The 26,381-nt window shown below is 35.4% G+C and overlaps 1 protein-coding gene across 1 annotated transcript in view; it reads left to right on the top strand.

Moving 5' to 3' along the window:
- PRKD1 (protein kinase D1) overlaps positions 1–26,381 on the top strand; it is a 430,367-nt gene that overhangs the window by 214,936 nt on the left and 189,050 nt on the right. The window contains exon 2 of the mRNA XM_069106011.1: positions 144–282. Coding sequence (XP_068962112.1) covers positions 144–282 — 139 coding nt within the window. The remainder of the gene's footprint in view (positions 1–143; positions 283–26,381) is intronic.

A 26,381-nucleotide genomic window follows, 5' to 3' on the forward strand; every position in this document is an offset into this window, starting at 1 on the left:
CCAATGCTCTATCCACTGCACCACCTAGCTGTCCCATGGGGTACAGCCTTGTATTTGTACTCATATTAATTTAACTAGAATTTCTTATTTTAAAATACAAAATACATAATGACATAAAATTTTATTGTCATTTGTGTTGGCAGTTTCCTGAATGCGGTTTCTATGGAATGTATGATAAGATCCTGCTTTTTCGTCATGACCCTACCTCTGAAAACATTCTTCAATTGGTAAAGACAGCCAGCGACATCCAAGAAGGAGATCTCATTGAAGTTGTCTTATCAGGTAAAGTGGATATTTTTCTTTTTGATTATGGTCTTAGTTCCTAATTGAGAGTCCCTTGGATTTTATGTTCTGGGAGTTATTGTATAACATCCTTGGGACTATTCCTTTTTTTTAATGAATGACTGAAAAGAAGTATTAAGCACTTTCTATGTCCCAACAACTTTGTTCAACACTGAACATACATATACAAAAGTGAGATGTGGTCCAAATAGCTTCCAAAGACCCTACTCATTTAAGAAATTCTATTCTAGTATCTGATAGGAATTTGAAGTATGACTTCCAACTTTAAAAAAAATAAATACTACGTGAAACAGTATATCAGAGTGAATGTTAGACTCAATCACAAGAGTAAAACTACAGGTTCTGTGTACATAGTAGGCAAAAATAACTTAATTCAATTTAATAAAATTTTTAAGGAAAAACATATTTGCCATATCAGAACATGGATAACAACAGGGTCTGTCTGGGTAATTAAGAAGGCAACTAGGACCTGGATAAAACCTGGAAGATGTCATTATCACATACCAGCTAGATATTGTTAGGACAAGAAGATCAAAACCAGGAACCAAGATGTCATTTCCTTACCATGATCAAGAGAGAGCAGAAGACCAAAGTATAAGCTAGGAAGTCAGTGGATTGTCATGGTCTAGAGCAAGTCCAGCTTACAGGTTAGCAATGAAAGAAGAGTGAATTAGATCTCAGGTAGGGAAGTCAGTCAACAAGTTTTATTAAGCACTTAGTATATACCAGGCACTGTGGGATAGAAAGACAAAAAACACTTCTCTCATTTAACTTATATTTGAGTGTACCTAAATAGGTACATACAAAGTACATATAGAGTAAATTGTAGGTTACCTTAGAGGAGAAGGCTGTTGTAGGGGTGAGGAATAGAAAAGCAAAAGGTGGTATTTGAGTCTTGAAGGAAGTGTCAGATTCTGAGAGGCAAAGATGAAGATAGAGAACATTTCTGTCATAGAGGTCTGCCATGGAAAAAAATGCATAGAGATAAAAGATTGAGTGTATTGTTTTAGGAATCAGCAGTTAGGCCAATATAGCTGGCTCATAGAATATATGGAGGGAGTAAGGTGCAAGAAGACTGAAAAAGTCAGAAATGGACAGATTGAAAAGAATTTTAAATGCAAAACAAAGGACTTTTTTAAAAAATGCTCTATTAACTTCTGATTTACATCATTCATTTCCGCCACATTTTGAGTTACAAATTTTCTCCCCGTTTTTCCCTACCCCCCCCCAAAATAGCAGTCCCACAGGATATCCCCTCCTCCAATCTGCTCTCTCCCATATTTTCTCCCATACCCCTTTAAAACAAAGTACTTTTGATCCTGCAGGATGGCACTTGAGATTATTGAGCCTGGGCATAGATGGGGAAGGGGTCAGACCAAGGTCAATTTGTTAGACAGTATGGAACTCACACCAAGAACACGTCTGCCATCTTTTTATATTGAGTATTCACATTAGATAAGAAATAGTCTTAACTTCTGGACATATGGATACAGAGAAAATCCTGTGTTTGTGCAGGGGAAAAATTGAGACAGCAGCACCTAAAATTAGGTCCTTTATAGCAGTAGTGTCAAGCCATTTGCTGGTAACATTACTAAAAAGGATTTTCCCTAAAAATAAAGGAATCACTTAGACAACTAGGTTTTTTTTGTCCTAAACTTATGTTTTTCCACGTGGCTAATGGGAATTCTTTTTTTTTTAATAAAATATTATTGCTATCTTATATATTTACATCAGCTGCATTTCCTAGTGTGTCCTCTACTCCCTTCCCCGAGTCATCATTTATAAGAAACAATAAAACAAAAACAAAAGTTCAGCAAAAGTGACACATCAACAACAAAAATTGTTTACGCCATAGTTGTCCATCTCATCAAAGGAGTTGAGGAAGTGCCTTCTAATATCTCTTCTTTGGGGCCTACCTTGGTCATTATAGTATCACTGATCATTTTAAATTGTTTTGTTGATGTTATTTTTATTATTTACATGATTATAGTTACTCTGTTGCCCTTGTTATGCTTACTTCATTAAGAGTCAATTCTTATAATCTTCAACTTCTCTGAATTCATTACACTTTTCTTATGACAATAACATTCCATTACATTCTTGAATTGCAACTTGTATACCATTCTCCAAAAGATGGGCATATACTTCATTTCCATTTTTTCACTGCTACAAAATGCAATATTATGAATATTTTCCTTTTGGGGGGAAAGGGAAACTGGCTTTATTTTTGCTATTGGCTTCTTTGGATTATATAGCTAACAATGGAAATCTGATTCAAATAGCATGAGTTTTAGTAACTTTATTATTGTAATTCCACATTGCCTACCAGAATAGTTGGAATAATTAATACAGTTACCATTAGCATATTCATTTCCTTATCTTTCCACAAATCCATTGGAAATAATTTCTAAAGAACATTGATGACTTTTAAGGATAGTGATTAATCTTAATCAACTTTAACATTAATTTTTATTAATTAATATTAAGCACTCCAGATTACATTCTTTCAGGGAATTAATACCATTTACTACATTTTCTGTGCATAGAAAATGGATTTTTTCAGTATACCTTTTATTTTTCTTTTTTACTTAATAGTATTTTATTTTTTCCAATTATATGTAATGATAGTTTTCAACATTCATTTTTGTAAGATTTTGAGTTCCAAATTTTTCTTCCTCCCCTTTGCCCAAGACAACAGGCAATCTGATATAGGTTATATATGTACAATCATACTGAAAATATTTATACATTAGGATGATGTTAAATAAGACTCAGAACAAAGGAGAAAAACCACAAGAAAGAAAAAAAAAACAAAAACAACAAAAGTATAAGCAGTATGCTCTGAGCTGCCTTCAGACTCCATAGTTCTTTCTCTGGATATGATCAGCATTTTCCATCATGAGTCCCTTGGAATTGTCTTGGATGCTTTCACTGATGACAAGAGCTGAGTCTATCATAGTTGATCGTTGCATAATGAATGTTGCTATTACTGTGTACAAGGTTCTTCTGGTTCTGCTCACTTTATTCAGCATCAGTTCATGTAAGTCCAGGTTTTTCTGAAATCTGCCTGGCCCTCATTTCTAATAGAACAATAGTATTCCACAACTTGTTCATCCATCTCTCAATTGATGAGCATCCCCTCAATTTTCCAATTCTTTGCCTCTACAAAAAGAGCTGCTATAAATATTTTTGTACATGTGGCTCCTTTTACCTTTTTTATGATCTCTTTGGGATACAGACCTACTAGTGGTCACTGGATCAAAAGGCATGCACAGCTTTATAGCCCTTTGGGCATAATTCTAAATTGTTCTCCAGAATAGTTGAATCAGTTCAAAACTCCACCAACAATGAAAATACTTTTTTATTTTAATCATGAAAAAGATTTTGTTGTTGCCCTATGCATGATTTTCTTGGTTGTCAAAACAATTTTTTTTAATCAAAACACAAATCAGCTTCAAAGTCTTCAATATATTTTTAAACGTGATTTATTTGATTCTCTTCCGCCATATACACTTTTAGGCGATCCCCCTAAATTCATTGAACAGATTTCTTCATCATAGTTCTTTCAACATATACCTACCCATAAATTTTAAAAACAAATACTTAGTCAAAGGAGCTAGGATTAAAACCAAGAATCATCTATCTAGAAAAATTGAGTGTAATATTTAAGGAGAAAAATGGATATTCAATGAAATAGAGAACTTTTAAACATTCTTGATGAAAAGACCAGATCTGAATAGAAAATTTAACTTCCAAATACAAGAATCAAGTGAAATATAAAAAGGTAAACAGGAAAGAGAAATCATAAGGGACTTATTAAAGTTGAACTATTTATATTTCTACATGGAAAGATGATATTTGCAACTGATAAGACCTTTCTCAGTATTAGGGTAGTTGGAAGAAATATACATACACATATACATATGCAAATACATATACATACACACACACACATATACACAGAGACAATGAGAGAGAGATGTATGTAGGGCACAGGGTGAGCTGAATATGAAGCGATAATATCTAAAAAATAAAATTTTAAGTGGTGAGAGAGGAATGTACTGGAAGAAGGAGAAAGGGAGAGGTAGAATGGGGGTAACTTATCTCACATAAAAGAAACAAGAAAAAGCTTTTCCATTGGAGGGGAAGAGGTGGGAAGTGAGAGGGAATGAGTGAACCTTTTTCTCACTGAATTTGGCTTAGGGAGGGAATAACATATACACTCAATTGGGTATGGAAATCTATCTTACCCTGCAGGAAAGTAGGGGGGAAGGGGATAAGAGAGGGGGGAATGATAGAAGGAAGTACAAGTGAGAAGAGGGAGCAATCAGAAGCAAACATTGTTGAGGAGGGACAGGGTCAAAGGAGAGAATTGAATAAATGGGAGGTGTGATTGGATGTAGGGAAATATAGTTAGCATTTCACAACATGACTGCTATGAAAGTGTTTTACATGATTACTCATGTATAACCTATATTAAATTACCTGCCTTCTCCATGAGGTTGGGTGGGGAGGGAGGAAAGGAGAGAATGTGAAACTCAAAGTTTTAAAAACAAATGGTAAAAATTGTTTTTACATGTAATTGAGAAATAAGATATATAGGCAATGATGTATAGAAATCTATCTAATTATATGTTTGATGAGTCCAGGGATCAAATATTATTCTTTGTTATATCATTGCAGAATACTTTGCATTATCAATAATCCTGCAGAGTTTATTGACTGACTCTTGAAAAGCTGGTTACCATTTAATAAAATAGAGATAATGGTGTTAAAAATGTAGGGCATTTTCTAAATTAACCTTTCCCCATTTAGTTTAATTCTAGTGAAATGCTGTTTACTAAGCATCAGATACTTGCTACGGTAGCTGTGTTACCCTGAGCAAGTCACTTAGCCCTGTTTGTTTCAGTTTCCTTATCTGTAAAATAACCTGAAAAAGGAAATGGCAAGCTACTCAAGTGTCTTTGCCAAGAAAACCCCAAAATGTAATTATGAAGATTCAGACATTAATAAAACAACCAACAACAATGACAAGTGCTGCAGTCTTGATCCTGAGAAGTTATTCCTACCTTTTAGATAGGATAGATAGATTCTATGGCACCTTAAATGAGGGTATGCAAGAAATGCTTATAATTTTTGGACCTCCTTTGACCTTGTAATCAGTTTGCTTACTCATATCTTTTCCAGTCCCCTAAATTAAACTTCAGATGATCTTTAGTAGGAAATTTTATCTTTTGTTACTCAGTCATTTCAGTTGTGTTTGTGACCCCATTTGGGGTTCCTCTTGGCAAAAATACTGGAACAACTTTTCTTCTCCAGCTCATGTTACATATGAGGAGACTGAGGCAAACAGGGTGAAGAAACTTGCCCGGGGTCACATAGCTAAATAATGTCCATGTCTTTAGCATAAAATTGTATTACTCATATGTTTCTGACTTTTCTTCATTTCCAAATGTACTTTATGGTATTATTTGACCAGAAAAAAGGGACTGGTTTCATTTAACATCATTTGTGAGCTAGAGCATTTTCTCATAGGATTATAGCATTATCTACCTGTCAGCAAATCTGGAAAGACTCACTTTCAGTAATGGCAGATGCTCTTTCTCTTCAGCAGAAATCAGTAGTTCTTATCTCTTGTTGAATTCCCTTGAAAGATTTGAAATTTCTTCAGTCTATTTACTTACTAGTTGGGAAAATAGGAATTCAGAGGTTAACCTGGTCCTTCCAGGCTGGTTTTCTATTTTTGTTTTTGCTTTACATTTCAAAAGTTAAAGAAAAACAAAAGAAAAAAAGCATGGTGAGAGAGGAATCCAGAAAGCCAGGAAAGAATTGCTCATATGCTTGATGGTTGGATTTATGAAAAAGTCAAAATGCACATAAGGCTTTTTGTTTGTTTTAGTATGGAAACATTAATGCTTTATTTGAGCACTGAAGCTTTAATATTTAAAATGAATATTATTGCCTCTACTGGGCAGCAAGTGGGAAATAGAAATTAAAGCTGCCCCCTCCACTAAGGAGGCCAATACCAGATGTAACCCACAATAGCAAAATAAGGGGACAGCTCAGTGGCACAATGGTTAGAGTGCCGGGACTGAAGTCAGGAAGACCCTTCTTCCTAAGTTCAAATCTGGTCTCACAAATCACTTAACCTTGTTTGCCTCAGTTTCTTCATCTGTAAAATGAGCTGGTGAAGGAAATGACAAACTAGTATCTCTTCCAAGAAAGCCTCAAATGGGGTCAGAGTCAGACACAAATGAAATGACTGAACAGCAAAAAGCAAAATGAGGACTATGAAATTTACCTGAGATGCAGATAAGGTTGGGGTTTGGATTTCAGATCCTTTCTGTACAGCACAGCCTCACCGTCAAGTTAGCTGTCATTGAGGTGAATGGAGTATGAAGCTTATAGAATCAGGAAAATCTGAGTTCAGATCTAAGCTTAGATACTTACTGGCAGTGCGATCCTGAGCAAATCACTTAACCTCTGTTTATTTCAATTTCCTCATCAGTAAAATGGAGATAATAAACAAGACCTACCTCATAGGGCTGTTATAAGAATGAGATAATACTTGTAAAACACTTAGCACAGTGCCTGGAACATAGTAAATGCTAAATAAATGCTTATTTCCTCTTTCCCTTTCCAGATATTGGGAGAAATTTTGATAGTATAAAAACAAAGTATATTAATAAAATGTTGTTATTACTCTTAGTCATAATATTTGTATCTCTCTTAGTGTCTAGCGCAGTATTTTGCACATAGGACCACTGAATCATAGATTTAGAGTTGAAAGGGATTTTAGAGATCATTTAATCCAGTCCCATCTTGTTCCACATGAGGGAGGGCCAGTGAGGAAAATAACTTGTGAAATATTATATAAGAAGACCAGACAAGAGCTAGAGGACATTATGAACTGCAAAATGGATAATTTTGATAACCTTAAATTGAAAAGTTTTTACACAAACAAAGCCAATGCAACCAAGATTGGGAGGGAAGCAGAAATCTGAGAAAGAATTTTTACAATAGTGTCTCTGATAAAGATCTCATTTCTAAAACATACAAAGAACTGAGTCAAATTTACAAGAATGCAAGTCATTCCCCAATTGATAAATGATCAAAGGTATATGAACAGACAGTTTTCAGAGGAAGAAATTAAAGCTACCTTTAGACACATGAAAAAAATGCTCTAAATCACTATTGATTAGAGAGATACAAATCAAAACAACTCTGAGGTACTACATCACACATATCAGATTGGCTAACATGGGAAAATGGAAAAAAATGATAAATGTTGGAGAGGATGAGGGAATGTTGGAACACTAATTCATTGTTGGTGGAACTGTGAGCTGATCCAAGTATTCTGGAGAGCAATTTGGAACTATGCCCAAGGGGCTATAAAATGTGCATATCTTTTGACCCAGCAATGCCACTTCTAGGACTGTTTCCCAAAGAGATCATAAAAATGGGAAAAAATATTTATAGTACCTCTTTTTGTGGTGACCAAGAACTGGAAATTGAGGGGATGCTTATCAATTGGGGAATGGCTAAACAAGTTGTGGTATATGAATATAATGGAATACTATTGTTCTATAAGAAATTATGAACAGGTAGACTTCAGAAAAACCTGGAAAGACTTATATGAACTGATGCTGAGTGAAGGGAACAGAATCAGGGGAACATTGTGCACAATAACAGTCACGGTGTGTGAGGACTGATTTTGATAGACTTAGCCCTTCTCAGCAATGCAGGGACCTAAAACAATTCCAAAGGACACATGATAGAAAATGCCAGCCACATCCAGAGAAAAAACTGTGGAGTCTGAATGCAGAGCAAGGCAGACTATTTTCTTTTTTTTAATTTTGTTTTGTTTCTCTCCTTTTCATTGTTCCTCCCATTTACTCTAACATCACATGCTAACCAATACATCAAGCAAATAGTAGAATTCCCACAGTCTGCCATTACCCTGACAGAAGCACACAAACTTGAAGTGGAAAAGACATCAGAAGCCATCTGGCTCAACCCATAATTGAACAAGAATCACCCCTCAACCTCATTAATGATCAGTTTTACAGCCTTTACTTGAAGACTTCCAATGAGAGAAAGAATCCATTACATCCTAAGGTACTTCATTCTACTTTTGGATAATTGTAATGATTAGGAAGAAATTCTTTACAATATCTTTTAAATTTTCCTCTTTATACATTCTTAAGTAGAATATGTCTGATCCCTATTCTGTGTGACATCCCTTCAAATAATTGAAAAGAGCTACCATGCTTGTAAGGGTCCCTTCTCCAGGATGAATATCCCAAATTCCTTACTTATCAATGCCCTTCCTAAAATGTGCCACCAAGAACTGAATGTGATATTCTACGAGTGGTCAGAATGAAAGATGCAGAACTCTAGGCTCTCATATCTTGGCTACTGCCTTTTTTTTTTTCTTTTTGGAGGGGTGGAAGGTAGGGCAATTGGGGCTAAGTGATTTGACCAAGGTCACATGGTCAGTTTTGTGTTAAGTGTCTGAAGCCAGATTTGAACTCCTGACTCCAGGACCAGTGCTTTATTCATTGTGCCACCTAGCTGCCCCAATACTGCCTTTTTGAATGCACTCTAAGATAACGTTAATTTTTTTTTGATTATTGTTATATCACATGGATAGGGCATCTACATGGCACAGTGAATAGAGTGCTGGCCCTGAAGGAAGACTCATCTTTCTGAATTCAAATCTGGCCTCAGACACTTACTAGCTGTGTGACCCTGGGCAAGTCTCTTAATTCTGTTTCCTGCGGTTCATTATCGGTAAAATGAACTGGAGAAGGAAGTGGCAAACCACTCCAGTATCTTTGCCAAAAAAAAACCCAAATGGAGTCATGAAGATTCAGCCACAAATGAGGCAACTGAACAACAAACCACATGAATATGTCATTTTGAGCTTGTACCAAAATCCCCAGTTCTTTTTAAGACATAATGCTTACAATCCGTGTCTCCCTCATCTTTTTTTACATGACATTGATTTTTAACCTAAGTATGGAACTTTATTTACATTCATTCCTACCAGATTTTTCCTTAGATTTTGCCCAGTATCTTAGCTTCTTTTGATCTTTCTGGATCCTGGCTCTGTCATCTTGTTTGTTAGCCAACACTAGTTTTTGTCATCTGCATATTTTATAAGCATGCCTTTTTACCCAAGTACTAGATATAACTGTTCCATCCAGCCCTCATAACTACTCTTTGGGTCTTGCCATTTCAACAAACTGGTTCTCAATCCATCTGATTTTATTATCTTCTAATTTAAGCAAGATTTGAAATGAATGCCTGTATTCCCTTTTAAAGGCCTTTCCCTCCGTGGGCCTATGCTACTCTGATTGGTAAGTAAGCCAGCTGAAATGCACATAGCTCATTGTATCTAGCTGACCCCAATCATGTTTTACATGTTATCCAGCCATCCATTCTGGTCATCTCCTTGCCTTCCATCCTTCTGAAGCTCTTCTCTACCACTAGACTACCAAAGACTGTACCCTAGGTGACTTGATTCACTTGGCTTTGGAACCATTCTCCTGAGGCCATGTTGTACTTATTGCCAAGTTAACCGCATATGACTCATTAAAATGCACATGATCCTGTTATAGCTGTCATTCCCTTCCTGGTCATCACCTTGATATCCTTCCTGCCATTTCTCACCCTTTGACTGCACCCCCCACCCCTTTAGGAATAATCAAATAAATGAAAGGGTTAATCACAATGATTTCTGAGTTCCCTTCTAGTTCTAAAACTATAAGAATATTTATCTTGGGCAGCAATCAGGAAAGGGCATGGTAATTGAATCTCCTGTGGTTCTCTACTATCCCAAACGAAAAACCCCTTCCCTGGTCATCACTTCCCTTTGTGTTGTGGCATGGCACCTCACATATAGTAGGTGCTTAATAAATGCTACTTGACTGATTGACTGTTGTCTCCTGCTGTATAGAATATAAGTTCTTTTAGGACAGGGACTTTATTGTTTTTGCATTTCTTCTTAGCGCTTAGTGCAGTGCTTGTTACTTGGTAAGCTCTTTTTTAGAAAATGTATTATTTTATTTTCCCCCAATTACATTATTTTCCCAAAAAATTTTTACCATTCATTTTTAAAACTTGAGTTCCACATTTTCTCCCTCCTTCGCCACCCCCTCATTGAGAAGACAAGCAACTTGATATAGGTTATACATATATATATACATACATATATATGTAATTATGCTAATATTTACATATTAACCATGTTATAAAAGAGAACAAAGACCAAAATTAAAATCCAAGAAAAATAAAGTAAAAAAAAAGTATGCTTTGATCTGTATTCAGACTCCCATCAGTTCTTTCTCTGGTGATGGATAGCATTTTCCATAATAAGTCTTTCAGAGTTGTCTTGGATCATTGTATTGCTGATAAATAGCTAAGTCATTCACAGTTGATTGTCTTACAGTATTGCTGTTACAGTGTAGGATGTTCTGCTCATTCTACTCATTTCACTTTGCATCAGTTCATGTCAGTCTCTGCAAGTTTTCCTAAGAGCATTTGGCTCATCATTTCTTATATAATAATGGTATTTCATCACAATCATATACCACAAATTGTTCAACCATTCCCCAATTGATAGGCATCCCCTCAGTTTCTCCAATTATTTGCTACCATTAAAGAGCTGCTATAAGTATTTGGTCATAGGTCCAAATTGCTCTAAATAATAGTTGAATCAGTTCACAACTCCACCAACAGTGCATTAATGTCTTGATTTTCTTAAATTTCTCCAACATTTATCATTCTCTTTTTCTGTTCTATTAGCCAATCTAATAGGTGTGAGGTAGTACCTCAGTATTGTTTTAATTTGAATTTCTCTATTCAGCAGTGATTTAGAGCATTTTTATATAGCTATAAATACTTTTGATTACTTCATTTGGAAACTGACTATATGTTTGTGTCAGTTGGGGAATGACTTATATTTTTATAAATTTTACTCATTTCTCTATATATTTGAGAGGTGAGACTTTATTAAAGAAACTTATTTCAAAAATTTTTTCACAGTTAAGATTGCTAACTGTATTTTCCTCTATCCTATTTTCCCCATTTACTCTGTCCTCTCTCTGTTTTCACCCTGTCCTTCTTCAAAAGTGTTTTGCTTCTGACTGTTGCCTTCCCCAATCCACCCTCCCTTTTATGAGCACCCCCCCCTTCTCTTATTCCCTTTTCTTTCTACTTTCATGTAGGATAAGATAAACGTGTGTACCCAATTGAATATGTGTTATTCACTCTTTGAGCCACTTCTACCATCTTACTCTCCACTATAACTCTTTCTTGACTTCTGTGTGAGATAATTTACCCCATTCTACCTCTCCCTTTCTCTTTCTCCCAGTGCATTCTTCTTTCTCACTCCTTAATTTTTTGGGGGGATGTCATCCCATCATATTTAATTCATAATTGTGCCCTCTATATATACTCCTTCTAACTTCCCTAATAATGAGAAAGTTCTTATGAGTTACAAGTGTGATCTTCCCATGTAGGAATGTAAATACTTTGGCTTTATTAAGTCCCTTATTATTTCCCTTTCTTGCTTACCTTTTTAGGCTTCTCTTGAGTCTTGTGTTCGAAAGTCAAGTTTTCTATTCAGCTCTGGTCTTCTCATCAAGAACACTTGAAAGTCCTCTATTTTCACTGAATGTCAGTTTTTTCCCTTGAAGGATTATACTCAGTTTTTCTGGGTAGCTTATTCTTGATTGTAATCCTAGCTCATTTGACCTCTGGAATATCATATTCCAAGGCCTCCAGGTCCTTTAATGTAGAAGCTACTTTATCATGTGTTATCCTGACTATGGTTCCATGATACTTGAATTGTTTCTGGCTGCTTGCAATATTTTCTCCTTAACCTTTGAACTCTGGAATTCAGGTATAATATTAATGGGAGTTTTCATTTTGGGGTCTTGCAGGAGGTGATCAGTGGATTCTTTCAATTTCAATTTCACTTTCTGGTTCTAGAATATCAGGGCAGTTTTCCTTTATAGCTTCTTGAAAGATGATGTCCTAGGCTTGTTTTTTGATCCTGGCTTTCAAGGAAGTCCAATAATTTTTAAATTATCTCTCCTGGATTTGTTTTCCAGGTCAGTTGTTCTTCTGATAAGATAATTCACGATGTCTTCTATATTTTTCCATTCTTTTGCTTTTGTTTTATTGTTTCTTGATGTCTCATAGAGTCATTAGCTTCCACTTGCCCAATTCTAACTTTTAGGGAATTATTTTCTTCGGTGAGCTTTTCTGTCTCCTTTTCCATTTGGCCACTTTGGCTTTTCAAGACATTCTTCTCATTGGATTGTTGTACCTCTTTTGCCTACTCTTTCTTTTGAGGGTGTTATTTTCTTCTGAATGTTTTTGTGCTACTTTTACCAGCTGCTGACTCTTTTTTTCACAATTTTCTTGCATCACTTTCATTTCTCTTACCATTTTTTCCTCTATCTCTCATCCTTGTTTTTCAAAATTCTCCCATGACCCGAGATCAATTCATATTTTTTGGAGGCTTTAAATGTAGTCATTTTGACTTTGCTATCTTCTTCTGAGTGTGTTTTGATCTTCCTTGTCACCATAGTGTCTTTCTGTGGTTAGATTGTTTTTCCTATCATTTGGTCATTCCCCCACCTATTTCTTGACTTTTGCTAAAGTGGATTTCTGCTGGAGGTTGGGAGGTGTACTGTTCCAAACTTAAGTTTTTATGCAGCTGTTTTCAGAGGTAATTCTGGGAGCCAGTAAGTTCTTGATTCCTCTAGGTGGGAAGGGAGAGATCTTGGCTTATGCTCTGGTCTATAAGCAACAACTAACATTCTTTTCTGTCCTGGAGCTGTGATGAGGGTCCCCACTCCACTGTGATCACAGGCTCTGATGTGCTAGTGCTCCTCCTTGCCCTGGGACTGCCACCCAGGACTGCAGCCTGCATCTGAGCATGGGCAAAGCAGCAGAGTCTCCCCCAGGGCCTTTAAGCTCTTTCTAGGCAGTTATTTGAGCCCCTTCCAGTCTGTGGGCTGAGAGCTCCCAAAGCAGCCACTGCTGCTGCTGATTCAGTCACTCCCAGGGCCTGCTCCTGATCTGCTGGGGTCTGGTCTGCCATTGTGCAGCCTGCACTGGATAGTGCTCCTCTCTTATCCCAGGGTGTCAGACCTTTCCTACCGACCTTCTTAGTTGACTGACTAGAAAATTGTTTCACCCGATCCTTTTGTAGGTCCTGTCACTCCAGGATTTGCTTTAAAGCACTATTTAAAGGTTTTTGGAGGGGTTTGAGGGAGAGCTCAGGTGAGCCCTGACTTCTCTCTGCCCCCTTGGTAAGCTCTTAAGAAATGTTTTTTATTCATTTATTCATCCTCCTCACCCATACCCACCCCTTTGTGGGTCATTTCTTCAAAGCAAAATTGCATTTTGTCTTCAATTATCTGGGTATTTGTGACTTTCTAGACTTGTCCTTCAGGAGTGAACCTGAACATTTTTTCCCTTTGTATTTGGGCTTAAATACTTGTCTGTCCCATGATGAATTATGATAATTCCTGTGGCCAATGGTAAATATACTGTTGGTGCAGGTACTTTCTAATAGTGGAAATTTTGAATACAAAATTATAGGTCAGAGCTATTTTTCCATTAAGTCTTATGGTTTATGTTAGGTATGGCTTTTAGCATTTCCTTTTTATTATTTCTAATAATAATTCTCTTTCCATCCATATCTTCCAAGTAAACCTGTTTGTAATTTCTTTATCCTGTATTGTTTTTTATGTATATATAAAACAGCATACATGATGGAAAATATCTTCGTTAGATTTCCTACCTTTTCTCAGTTTTATGCCTTTAGCAAGAGGAATGGGATTGTGGTTATGTCAGATTCCCTTTCTCTTTGTTTCATAGTTCTTTCTGTGTGGAATAGGTTTGCCGTCTGTTCCTGGTATGATGTCTCAGTATTACTGATATTCAGAAGGGAAACTAAATTCTATAATATAGCCCAGATTATTATTGCAGAAATCTCCTTTCTATACTCTTTCCCCTCCATCTATCTGTCTTTCTCCATTTCCTACTCTTCTTCCCTCACTTCCTTTCATATACATACATACTTCTGAAAGAATTATATTATTTAGGATTAAATTTTTTTAATTAAATATTTTTAAAAGTCACACTGTCTCTCAAGAAAGTGTTTGAATGTTGTATTTCTTTCTGGTGTATGGAATATGCTTCCATGTAGTAGTATCTTTTCCACATGAATTAAAACTATAGTATTTAGAAGGCATACATTGGTTTGATTCCCTTTACATGGAAATTCTTAGATTATGCCATTATAACATGTTAATTCTATACCCTTGAGTCATCATTTCCTACCTTTCCACCAATGTTTCAGCATCTTCCAAAACTATACTCAGTCATGTCCTTTATTCTTTTATTTAAAACTTATTGTAGTTCACTTTAAGAACTTTCCTTTCTCCACCCCACGGAAGATTTATAGCTTTATAAAAAGGGATTGGTTAATGTCATTCTTAAAAATGAATGATCTAAACAGTTGAGACAGCTAGGTAGCACAGTAGACAAAGCATTGAACCTACAGTCAGGAAGATCTGAGTTCAAATGTGACCTCAGACAAAGCTGCGTAACTCTGGGCAAGACACTTGACCTTTGGTTGCCTCCATTTCATAATTTATAAAATGAGGATAGCAATAACAGTAACATCACCTACCTCCCTAAGCTGTTGGGGAATAAAATGGATTAATATTTGTAAAACTATTTTTAAAGCATTAAAGCACTATATAAATACCAGCGATCATTGCTATCATGATCTTGTCATAAAGATCATAAGATTGTAGACTTAAAGATCTGAAAGGTCACTTTATATCATCCATTCCCATTTAATCCTAAAGCATTTTACATGCACATGCTATGCATAAGACACTTGTGCTAAGCACCAAGGTTTCAAAAAGTAATGACGACAGCAAAAGCTGGATGTAGGTTAGGATCATAGATAAAAAATTGGGAGGAACCTCAAAGACTACCTATTTCTGTCTAACTCATTTTAAAGATAAGGAAATTGAGGACTGGTGATATTAAGAACTTTTTCCAAGATCACATGAGTAGTAAACCATAGAGGCAAGATTTGAATCCAGATTCTCTGATTTCAGAGTCAGTGTTCTTTCCACAGTTTTTTTGGCTTCTTAGCATCCTCAGCTCTTGACATGGTTCCTACTGCGTAGTAAGTGCTTAATATATACTATTAACTGACTATACTTAATATATACTATTAACTGACTATATTATGTTACCTCCATTCTTGCCCTCAAGAATCTTACATTCTACTGGTTAATGTATATGTTAACAGGTGAGTATATATATGATACTTTGAGAGGGAGGGAACCACTAGCTACTAAGGAGGAAAGGGAAGGCTTCCTGTGGGAGATGGCACATGAGCTAAGCCTTGAAACAAACTAGGAATTCTAAGAGGGAAAAGCGAAGAAAGAATGAGCTTTGACACTGGAAGCACAGCCTGTGTCAAAATTAATCTACAGATTAGGAAATGGAGGCCCAAAGCACAGAAGGGGAGTGGTCAAAGTTAGATAAGTAGTAGGTAATAGACCTATGATTCAAACCCAGTTCTTCCAACAAGACTCAACATTAAAAAAAAAAAATTCTGCCATGCTGCCTTTTGTTTGTCAAAAAAGACAAAGCAGGACAATGTTATTTATGTCAATAAAGTACTAAACAGCTGAGAAGAGTGCTTCTAAAATATAGTTTCTCATGATCATGAAGCAGGCCTAAGTTTTGATTGTTTTTGTTAGCTGTTGAAAATAACTCATCTGGAGATCCTCTGTTGACAATACTATGTCAGAGCTCCAGCTGCTTATGAATTAAACCAAAGAGTAATTTCCACTCTTGGAATCTTTAGACAAATACCATCCTTCAATTACCATCTCTATCCAAATGAGTATCAGATCTACATATCCAGCCTTAACCTGTCTCCCAACTTCCAGATTTGCATCTCCAATTGCCTTTCAGACATCTAAAACTGAATGAATTGCAGACACATCCAAAACTGAACTCCTTACATTTCCCACCAAAACCTCTACTTCTGAAGCTTCCTGTTATAGATGAGGACACCAACCTCATCTTTGTAGTCTCCCAGGCTCGCAACTTAGATGTCATCATCAATTCCTCACTTTCTTCCTCTTATATCCACTCTGTTGCCAAGGCAGGTCAAATTTACCTTCGTAATATCTATTGCATGTAATTCCTCTCCTCTAACAATTCAGTCAACTCCAGTGGTGACCTATTACAGCCAGAATAAAATATAAAATATTTCATTTGACATTCAAAACCCCTTATAACCTGGCCTCCTCCTACCTTTCCAGTCTTCTTACATATTAGTACCCACCATATACACAATGATCCAGCAACTCTGGCTTCCTTGCTGTTATTTAAACAAGAGACTCCACCTCTAACTTTAAATATATTAAATTAACAAGGTTTTTTTTGCACAAATAAAACCAGTGCAACCAAGATTTGAAGGGAAGAAGAAATCTGGGGAATAATTTTTACAAGTGTCTCTGGTTAAAGGCTTCATTTCTCAAATAGATAGAGAACTGAGTCAAATTTATAAGCATACAGGTCATTCCTACTTGATAAATGGTCAAAGAATATGAATAGGTCATTTTTTCGGATGAAGAAATTAAAACTATCTAGTCAAAGTGTATTGATCTATGGTCAAAGTACGTTCTTTCTCCACTTATCCCCCTAGCTAGATCCCTAGATCTCTCTAGTTGACTGAATTGGGCAGGGAGATAATAGCCAGATTGGTGTTGTAGGAAGATTAATTTGGCAGCTAAGTGAGGGATAGACTGGAATGGAAAGAAACTCAAGGCAGGGAGAACAAACAATAAGCTATTGCAATAGGCCAGATGTGAAGTGATAAGGACCTGCACCAGAGTGCATCGTTAGAACAGAGGATTTACAAGAGATATTACGAAGCTAAATTTGACATGCCTTGGCAACCAAGTGGATATAAGGGGAAGAGGGTGAGGGATTGATGACATTTCAGTTGTGAGCCTAGGGGACTACAAAGATGATAGCAGTGTCCTCAACTGTAACAGGGATATATCATATAACCATCTAGTCAGTAAAAAAAAAATGCTCTAAATTACTATTGATTAGAGAAATAAAAATTAAAACAACTCTGAGGTATACAACCTCACACCTTTCAGATTGGCTAATATGACAGAAAAGGAAAACAAATGTTGGAGAAGATATGGGGAAAATTGGGACATTCATTCACTGTTGGTAGAGTTGTGAACTGATCCAACCATTCTAGAGAGCAATTTGGAACTATGCTCAAATTGGCAATCAAACTGTGCATAACTTTTGATCCAGCAATACCACTAGTAGGTCTATATCCCAAAGAGATCTTAGGAAAAGATCAAGGGAAAAGGACCTACAAAAGTATTTATATCAGCTCTTTTTGTAGTGGCAAAGAATTGGAAATTGAAGGAACATACATTAGTTTGCGAAGAGTTAAACAAGTGGGGTGGGTCCCAGCGGCCCGAGCCCCTAGCCTTATTCCCCAGCTGAGGCCATGGCCTGCTTCCTGGCCCGCCAGCTGAAGGCCAAGCGGCGGTGGCCGGACCTGGACGAGATTCACTGGGACCTGCAGCCCGACAGCGCCGCCCGGAGGCCCCAGCCGGACGACAAGCCTGACCCTGACCTGCCTGGAGGCGGCCACCACCGCTGCCTGTCCTGCGCAAGATAGTTCATTGATACTGCCAGCCTGAAGAATCATTTGAAGTCCAAAGATCACAAAAAAAAAGACCGAAGCAGCTGATGATAGAACCCTACAGTCAAGAAGAAGCAGAGCGGGCAGCAGGCATGGGCTCTTATGTGCCCCCCAAGTTGTTGGCAGTGCCCACAGAGATATCCACCAAGATATCTGACATGGAGGTGGCCAGCTGAGGCTGTCCAAAGCAGAGGAAGCCACTGTTGGCTAGCCATGCTAGGCTGGGCTGGCTGGACTATATCTCTCCCCCCAAACCCAGAGCAGAATCTCCTTACTCTTCCCCAATAAAGGAGCTGAGCTGCTATGTGTCAAAACAAACAAACAAACAAGTGGTATATGTGGTGTATGAATGTGATGGAACATTATTGTGTTATAAGAAATGAGGATCAGGTGGATTTCAGAAAAACCTGGAAAGACTTATATGAACTGATGCTGAGTGAAGTGAGCAGAACCAGGAGAACCAGAATAGCAACACTGTGCAGTGATGATCGACTATGAATAACTTAATTCTTCTCAGCAATACAATGATCCAAGATAATTCCAAAAGACTCATGATGGAAAATGCTCTCTACATCCAGAGTAAGAAATGATGCAGTCTGAATGCAGATCAAAGTATTATTTTCACTTTATTTTTTCTTTTTGCCTCTTCTTTCATAACATGAACAATATGGAAATATATTTACATGATTATACATATATAACCTATATCCAATTGCTTACCATTTTAGGGAGGGAGGAAGAAAATTTGGAACACTATTTTTAAAAAAAAAAGAATGTTTAAAATTGTCTTTACACACAATTGGAAAAAATAAAATACCATTTTAAAAAAATGACACTCCATGTCTAGATTCTGGACATTTTCACTGTCTGTTACCCATGCCTGAAATAACCCTCTTTCCTCATCTCTGTCTCTTGGCTTCCCTGGCTTTCTTCAAGTTCCATCTAAAATTTTATGTTCTAGAAGAAATTTTTCCTTATTTCCCTTTATACTAATTCCTTTCCTTTACTAATTATCTCCAATATATTATGTTTATGTTGTAGTTTGCATAGTTGCTCGCTTGTTGTCCCCACCCCCCCTTGAACTTCTTGAGAGCTAGGACTGTTTTTTGTGCCACCTTTTTGTAGTGCTTAGCACAGTGCCTGACACAAGGTAGGTATATAAAAGAGTTTATTGATAGATTGACTGAAACATAGACATAGTAAAGGAAGCAAGAAATACATGTTGAAACTAAGATCTAAGACTTTGACTTTCATTCTTTGGGCTCTGTAGGAGAGTTGGACTTATTTCTTTATCTTCTACCTCACTACCCTCCTACAGTTTTATCCTTTTGTAGAATAATTTTGTGAGCCAAAAAATCAATTGGTAAGAACCATAGAAAAGTTGATTCATGGGCCCCAGGAATATAAAAACTCTATCTCCTTAATTTAGTTATGATTTTCAGGAAAGAACATATAAAAGAGCATATAAAAATTATACATTTCACTAAAGTCATCCTACCAGTCTGACAACAGGTTGTGAACATAATAACTTTGTTTTTCTACACCTTTTAAATGAGAGCAAAAATCAGATTTCTCTTGTTTACTTTCTTGTGTGTTACATCTCTAAATGAGGCTGATGAGATATGACGATTGGCCTTGCTGGAAAACAGAAACAGATATAGGAGTATTCAATCTGATTGCAGAAGGTATTTCTGTGTTCTCTTTTATTCCCTTTGAACCCCAAATGTCTTTTATTTACTTCTAACAACAAAGGCATGACATTCTCAAATATTGAAATATTACTGTATCTTTGCTTCTATAAAACACCAATAATTCAAGGGACTCTGAGAAATTGAGAATATCACTGGAAGAAGAAAGAAGAGTTCATTTTACCCATTATCCTTCCTTTGAACAAACACATATTTGAGATTTGACCATGAAGTAGTAGCACTTTTATTTGTATCTATACAGTGAGCACTGGCCATTAAAGTCTTTGCCTTGTGAGATTATGTATTTTTTCAATGTTGCTACTGTCAATCAAAACATTTTTGGAACTGTTTTTAGTGTCATTGGACAAGCCATAGAAGATAATCAGTTGTTATCTTTTAATCATAGTTTTCTGATCGGAAATAATATTAATCAGAGTAATAGCTCTCATTGTTTACCAGGTATCCAATCTTCTCCAACAAACAAATATTAAATACCTAGTCTTTTCAAAGTAGTGGAATGAGCCTTGCTAAAAAGACAAAACACAAAACGAAATTCAGTTTTTCTCTTCAAGGAGTATGCATTTTATTGGGTAAATAAAAAAGATTTTTACCTGTTTGCAAAAATTAAATTCACCCTCATATAGAAAAAAAGTCACTCATTAAGAAGATTCAAATGAATGTGTTGTAAATCTTCAGCCAATTCCCAAAGAACAATTCTAAAAAATATTCTCAAATATTGTCCCATTGCCCTTAAGCTCACTTTTGAGTCAGGTGGGCAGCTCCCCTTAATCTTTATTGCCTCCAGAAAAGGTTGTTGTGTCAGTCTTAGGCATATATTAATAGCAAGATTGTTGGAGTTAAGTTTTACCCAGAAGGGGACAATAATCATTTGGATGTCTACATTCTGATATTTAAAATTCAGTCTTTTTACTTTATAGTAATATATGTACATATGCATATATATTGTTGTATATGGTGATATATGCATATATGTATGTGTGTGTATATATATATATATAGATTTAAAGCTGAAAAGGCCATAGAGGTCATTGAGCCCAACCCTCTCATTAATATAGATGAGGAAGCTGAGCCACAGAAAAGCTAATTAACTAGCCCAGGATCACACAACTAGTAGGTGTTAGAAGCAGTGAACCTAAGTTTTCCTGATTCCAAGTCTAGAGTTCTCCCTATTATAGGACAATGCTTCTCATCAGAGACATATTTCTGTTTTTGATAACTTCCAGAAATATTTCATCATCTCCTTAGTAACTTATTCTGGTATCTGACATATATATATATATATATATATATATATATATATATATATATATAGGTATGCATATATATTTATGAGCCCATTTCAAAATATTTTAATGACGACTTCTTTTTGCATAAGTCATTTATTATGTTTTTTCCTCTCAGAATTAAATCCATCCTTGAGAGGACAGCAACAAACTAATTAATCATAAGTAACTTAGGGAGTGACTCTATCTGACCATGTATTCTACATTCTGCCTTTGTAGTCCCCTAACTTTCTCTGTAGAGGAGGAAGATATGTTTGTCATTTATTCTGTAGGGTATTTTCTGTTTGTTTGGGTTTTTTTGCACCAGACTATGAGTTTGTCTTTGTATGTTCTTTTTTTTTTCACTTATCATCAATTTATACAATCTTTGCGTGTTTCTTCAAATTCCTCATCTTTTTCACAATACTATTCTATTATACTGATATACTGTAGTGTGTTTATTCAATCCCCAGGCATTGATAGGTCTCCCCTTTTTTTCAGCTTTTTGTTAACTGCAAAAAGTACTATCATTATTTTATTATGTGATGTCCTAAAAATCTTAGTCTTGATGTAAGCTGTTAAAACCTTGAGTGTTAAGCTATAAAACTTAGAACTGTGTTAAAATTTTTGATAAACCTTTTGTTTTATATTCTCCTCTATTAGATTATAAGCTCTTTAAGGGAAGAGACTATCCTTTGCCTCTTTCATGTCCCCAGTTCTTAGCACAGTATCTAGCCCCATAGTAGGCAGTTAATAAATGTTGATTGATTGATTATATTGGATCTTTTTTTTTCTTTTCTTTGACTTTCTTAGGATGTGTGCTCAGCTTTCTAAATCAAAGGTTATGAACATTTTAGTCAGTTTTATTGCATAATCTTAAATTGTTTTCTAGGATGATGTAACCAATTTACAAATAAAAATAATGACATCTAACATTCATATAGTACTTTAAGATTTGCAAAGTTTTACACACACCGTATTTGATTAACTCCACCACATATTAATGTGCCTGCTTTCCCACAGCCTTTCTTACACTGACTGCTTCATTTATTTTTATCATCTTTGCTGGTTATCAGGTTACAAGGTAAAACCTGAGAATTGTTTTGTTTTATGGGTTTCCATGTGGTTGTAGATAACTGATAATTCTTTATTCTAAATCTGCTTATATCTTTGGCTGTTTATCTATTGGAAATGCTTTTTTTGAATTTTATCTTTATATTTATCTACACCTATACATAGATAGATATGTAGATAGATATAGATGTGTATATCAGGTATATCTGTATATATATATATGTATATAATGCAAAGATTTTCCCTTATTCAACCATATTTTCTTTTTAGTCTGTTTTTTAATTTTACTTATGCAAAAGATTTTCATATTATGTAACAAAATGTTCTATGTAATCTGTTTTGATCTTTTATATCCCTTATTTTCCTAAGAAATAATTGTAATCTTAATTATAGTTTGAAAAGTCCTTCCTTCTATTCTCCTTTAAATATGGCCTTTTTTATTCAATATACATATCTATTTGAAGCATATTGTAGCATATAGTGTAGCATATAGGTCTTATCATAATTTCTTCTCGATTTCTAATTTTCCCAGAAGTTCCTGTCAAGTAGAGATTCTTTCCCCAAAATATGTTTTAGGGTTTATCAGACTCCAGGCTAATCTTTCCAATTCCTTTTATTTCTTGCTTTTCTATTCTGTCCCATTAATCTGCTAATTTATGCTCTGGTGTTATAAATCCCTTAAATACACACACAGATGGCCATATGTATGTGCATCAAAAATATATATATTTTTATATATGCACATATTATTATATTATGAAAAATTTTTGTTCTCAATATGGACATTTAAAAATAACTAATGCCTATTTACAAATATATTCAAATGGTCATGTAGCATCATCCTATTTCAACTCAACATGCTTGTCTGTTGTTCTCTGGATTTCATGAAGCCTTTTTTCATGGAAATTGTTGTCACCCATAATTTAAAACAGTATAGCATTGCCAGAAAAATATTGATAGGAATAGGAAGTCAATTGAAGAATAGGAAAAAAAAAATGAGAGAAGATGTAAGACTGGAGAGGAGATAGTATAGTTATGTAGCAAGTGTATGGGATAAGAAATAGATAGTCCAAGCATTCCACTGGTTTCCACAGAGGGTTAAAAGACTGAGAGCAAGATCTTGAGAACACGGAGTTGATCCTTTTTAGAGGATGTATAAGAGAAAATGAAGAAGATTCATACAGAATGAGAAGACATGACTGGTTGGTAATGTATACCTTTGGAGGAAATGCTCACACTTAGGGGATCATGAATTTGTTCTGTCAAAGTATATAAAACATATTTTATGTAGTGAGAAAATAGCCATGGGGGAAAGGGTGGAGGGAATAGGACTGAATAAATAGCCAGCCTCAGAATAATGAAGACTTGGGTTTAAGTCTTGATGACTCTGGGGCTACAGGCAACTCACTTACAGAAGAATTGTTCATCTGTGTGAATAGTTTTTTCTTTGGCAGTTCCCCTAAACCAGTGAGTTCATGGGTCTAGACCCAAGTAAAGAATGTTCAAAACAGAGAAGGTGACATATATAAAGTAGGTGAGTATACACAAATGCATACACAAACAAATATTTATAAACACTTATATTTATACGTATATTCATCATCTGCTATATCTGTTTCTCTTTTCTTTCTTCTATCTCTATCTCTGTCTGTCTGTTTAATCTATGACAGGAAAGTCCAGAGGAAGAAACAAGTGACTTAAAGATGGCAGTACTGGAGTAAAACTTAAATGTAACTTCAAAATAGGAAATGAAATATAAAAGAAATGTGACAGCAACCACATGAATTGAAGCTTCTTAAAGGCCATTTGAAATGTGCATGGACTTTGGCAGGATACAATTGGACTCCATTTGGAAGGATGCCACTTATCTCAATTTGAAATGCCATGTTTGATAGCTTATATGATCACTTCCGTTCAATAAACAAGCAATGCTGTAGTCTACTCTGCTCACTCATTTTGTTAGATGGCATGTAGTTTATTTACTTTTGATATGCAGACTGTATACAATCTTTTAGAGCCTGCCAAATTTAGAAATGCAGCTGTTTTAAATCTTAAAAAAACAGAAACAACATTCATGATTCTGGTATAAAACAACGAAAAAGTGATTTAACTGAAAAAAAATCACATACACAGTATTTTTCTTTTTTATTACTTTGATGTTGATGTAGGCAGATTCTGGGCATTGGGTGGCCATAAATCAACCTTTACTATATATCAATTGTGGTCACTTTAGAATCCATATAGAAACAATACCTAGGGCTTCAATAATCTTTTACCTTTTCGTCTTAGAATCATGGAACTTTAGTTTTTTGATGAGATTTCACATATAATTTGATTTAAAACATACTTGAAGTAAAAATTCTCTTCAGAAGCTGCAACAAATGGCTATCCAGAATCCACTTGAAAACCTAGTGACTCCTTTCAATGACTCATGACTGGAGTAGCCCAATACATTTTGGAAATCCCAAATTGTTTAGAGGTTCTTTCTTGTTTGAAGGTTCTTTCTTATGTTGAGTGGTATCTGCATCACTATAATTTATAGCAATCCTACAGATTTCTGTCATCTGAAGAAATCTAACATTTTTGAGGAAAACTCAAGTATTTGAAGAATATAATAAGGTTTCCCTAAATATCTTTTTCTCCATATTAGAAATCCCCAATTCCTTATATAATATGGTACTAAGACCTAATCTTTACCATCTCTTTACCTACCTTCAAACCCCCAATTCTCTCCAGTTTGCCAATTCTTTTTCCAAAATTCTCTTTTTATAGGAGAGCACAATACTCAACATATGGTCTCGCCTGAGCAGAATATCACATATTACCTCTCTCACAATAGACATCTTACTTTAATTAGCATGGCCCAAGAGTACATCATTTTTGATAGCAGCCATATTATACTGTTGAATAATATGGAACTTTCAACCAACTAAAACTCCCATATTTTACTTTTTTTACATTAAATATTGTTTAGCCATATACTTGTACAATGAGTATCTTAAAAATAAATTTTCTTGATATATTTTGTTTTTTCTCACCTAAGTTTCCTTACATCTCTATGTCTCCCACTCCCAGAAAGTCTTATCATATAACAGAGGATTATTCATTAAATTTAAAATAAAAAGGGAAAAATCAGCAGACAAATCAATGCTTAGAACCAAATCTGCCAGTATATGCAGTGTTCTACACTTGTTGACTTCTTCCACTTTTGTCCAATTTTTTTTTAGCCTAAATGCAGTGAGATTTTTATTAATTTTTAATTTTTTTCTTACTTTTATCTTATTAGGTATACCTTCTTGCATTCTGCCAGCATCTTTTTTGGATATGATCATATGTCTATCAATTTTTGTTTCAGCAATTTTGACCATCATCAAACATTTGCTAAGTATACCATATATGCCTTCATCCAAAGGGAATATGTACATTTTTAGCAATATAAGTGAATTGCACTTTTTCTCTAGTGAGAAAATGCTACTCTCTCTAAAATCAAAATTTCTTTACCAAATGTCAGTAATGTGTAGAGGATTCCAGTTTTCTGATGATATTTGCGTTATACACATATTTTGAAACTTTTTTTTTACCAAAAAGCTCTTATTTAATGTTGTCACGTGCTTAGTCCTCATTATATTTGGAAATGGTGGTGGTCTGTTTGGAGGTTAGTAAGTAATAAGTGTAAGACCAAATAAACCTAGAGGAGACATAAAGGAGCAAGGTCTAGATTCAACCTGAGGAGCCTTGAGTTAAGAAAACCAGTGATATTATATTTCAGACATCAAATCCAAGGATTCACTGGTTAGGGAGTCACCAAATCCATCAGGTGGTTCATAGGTATTCAAAGATTAAGGGGAACTACACAGAGAAGGTTAAAGTCACCAGCACTAGTGAAGAAGATCAGTTCTTTGGAATATGGTGGTTTGCCTTCTTCATACCATCAACTTGAGATATGTTGCTATTTATTAGTGATCAGGATGAGGATGTTGATGACAAAATTTGTATCCAAATATCCTCTCCTGGATAATCTATCTTGAGAATATTCTTAGAACAGGTAAATCATCAAATTTTACACTAAAATCTGATATATCTGGCATGCTACCAATAGGGAATTTATCTTATACTCCCATGTGCTTCTGTGAAATGGTAATAACAGGTTTTAAATAATGACTCTTTGTCACTGCAAGGTCTTGAAGTGTCTTGTGACCAAAGTAATGTGATAGTGACTCTTATATAACCATTTCGGTC

This window comes from Petaurus breviceps, unplaced genomic scaffold, assembly GCF_028583685.1.
Source record: "Petaurus breviceps papuanus isolate PSGF00001 unplaced genomic scaffold, PetGlider_PUasm1.0 77, whole genome shotgun sequence".
NCBI lineage: Eukaryota > Metazoa > Chordata > Mammalia > Diprotodontia > Petauridae > Petaurus > Petaurus breviceps.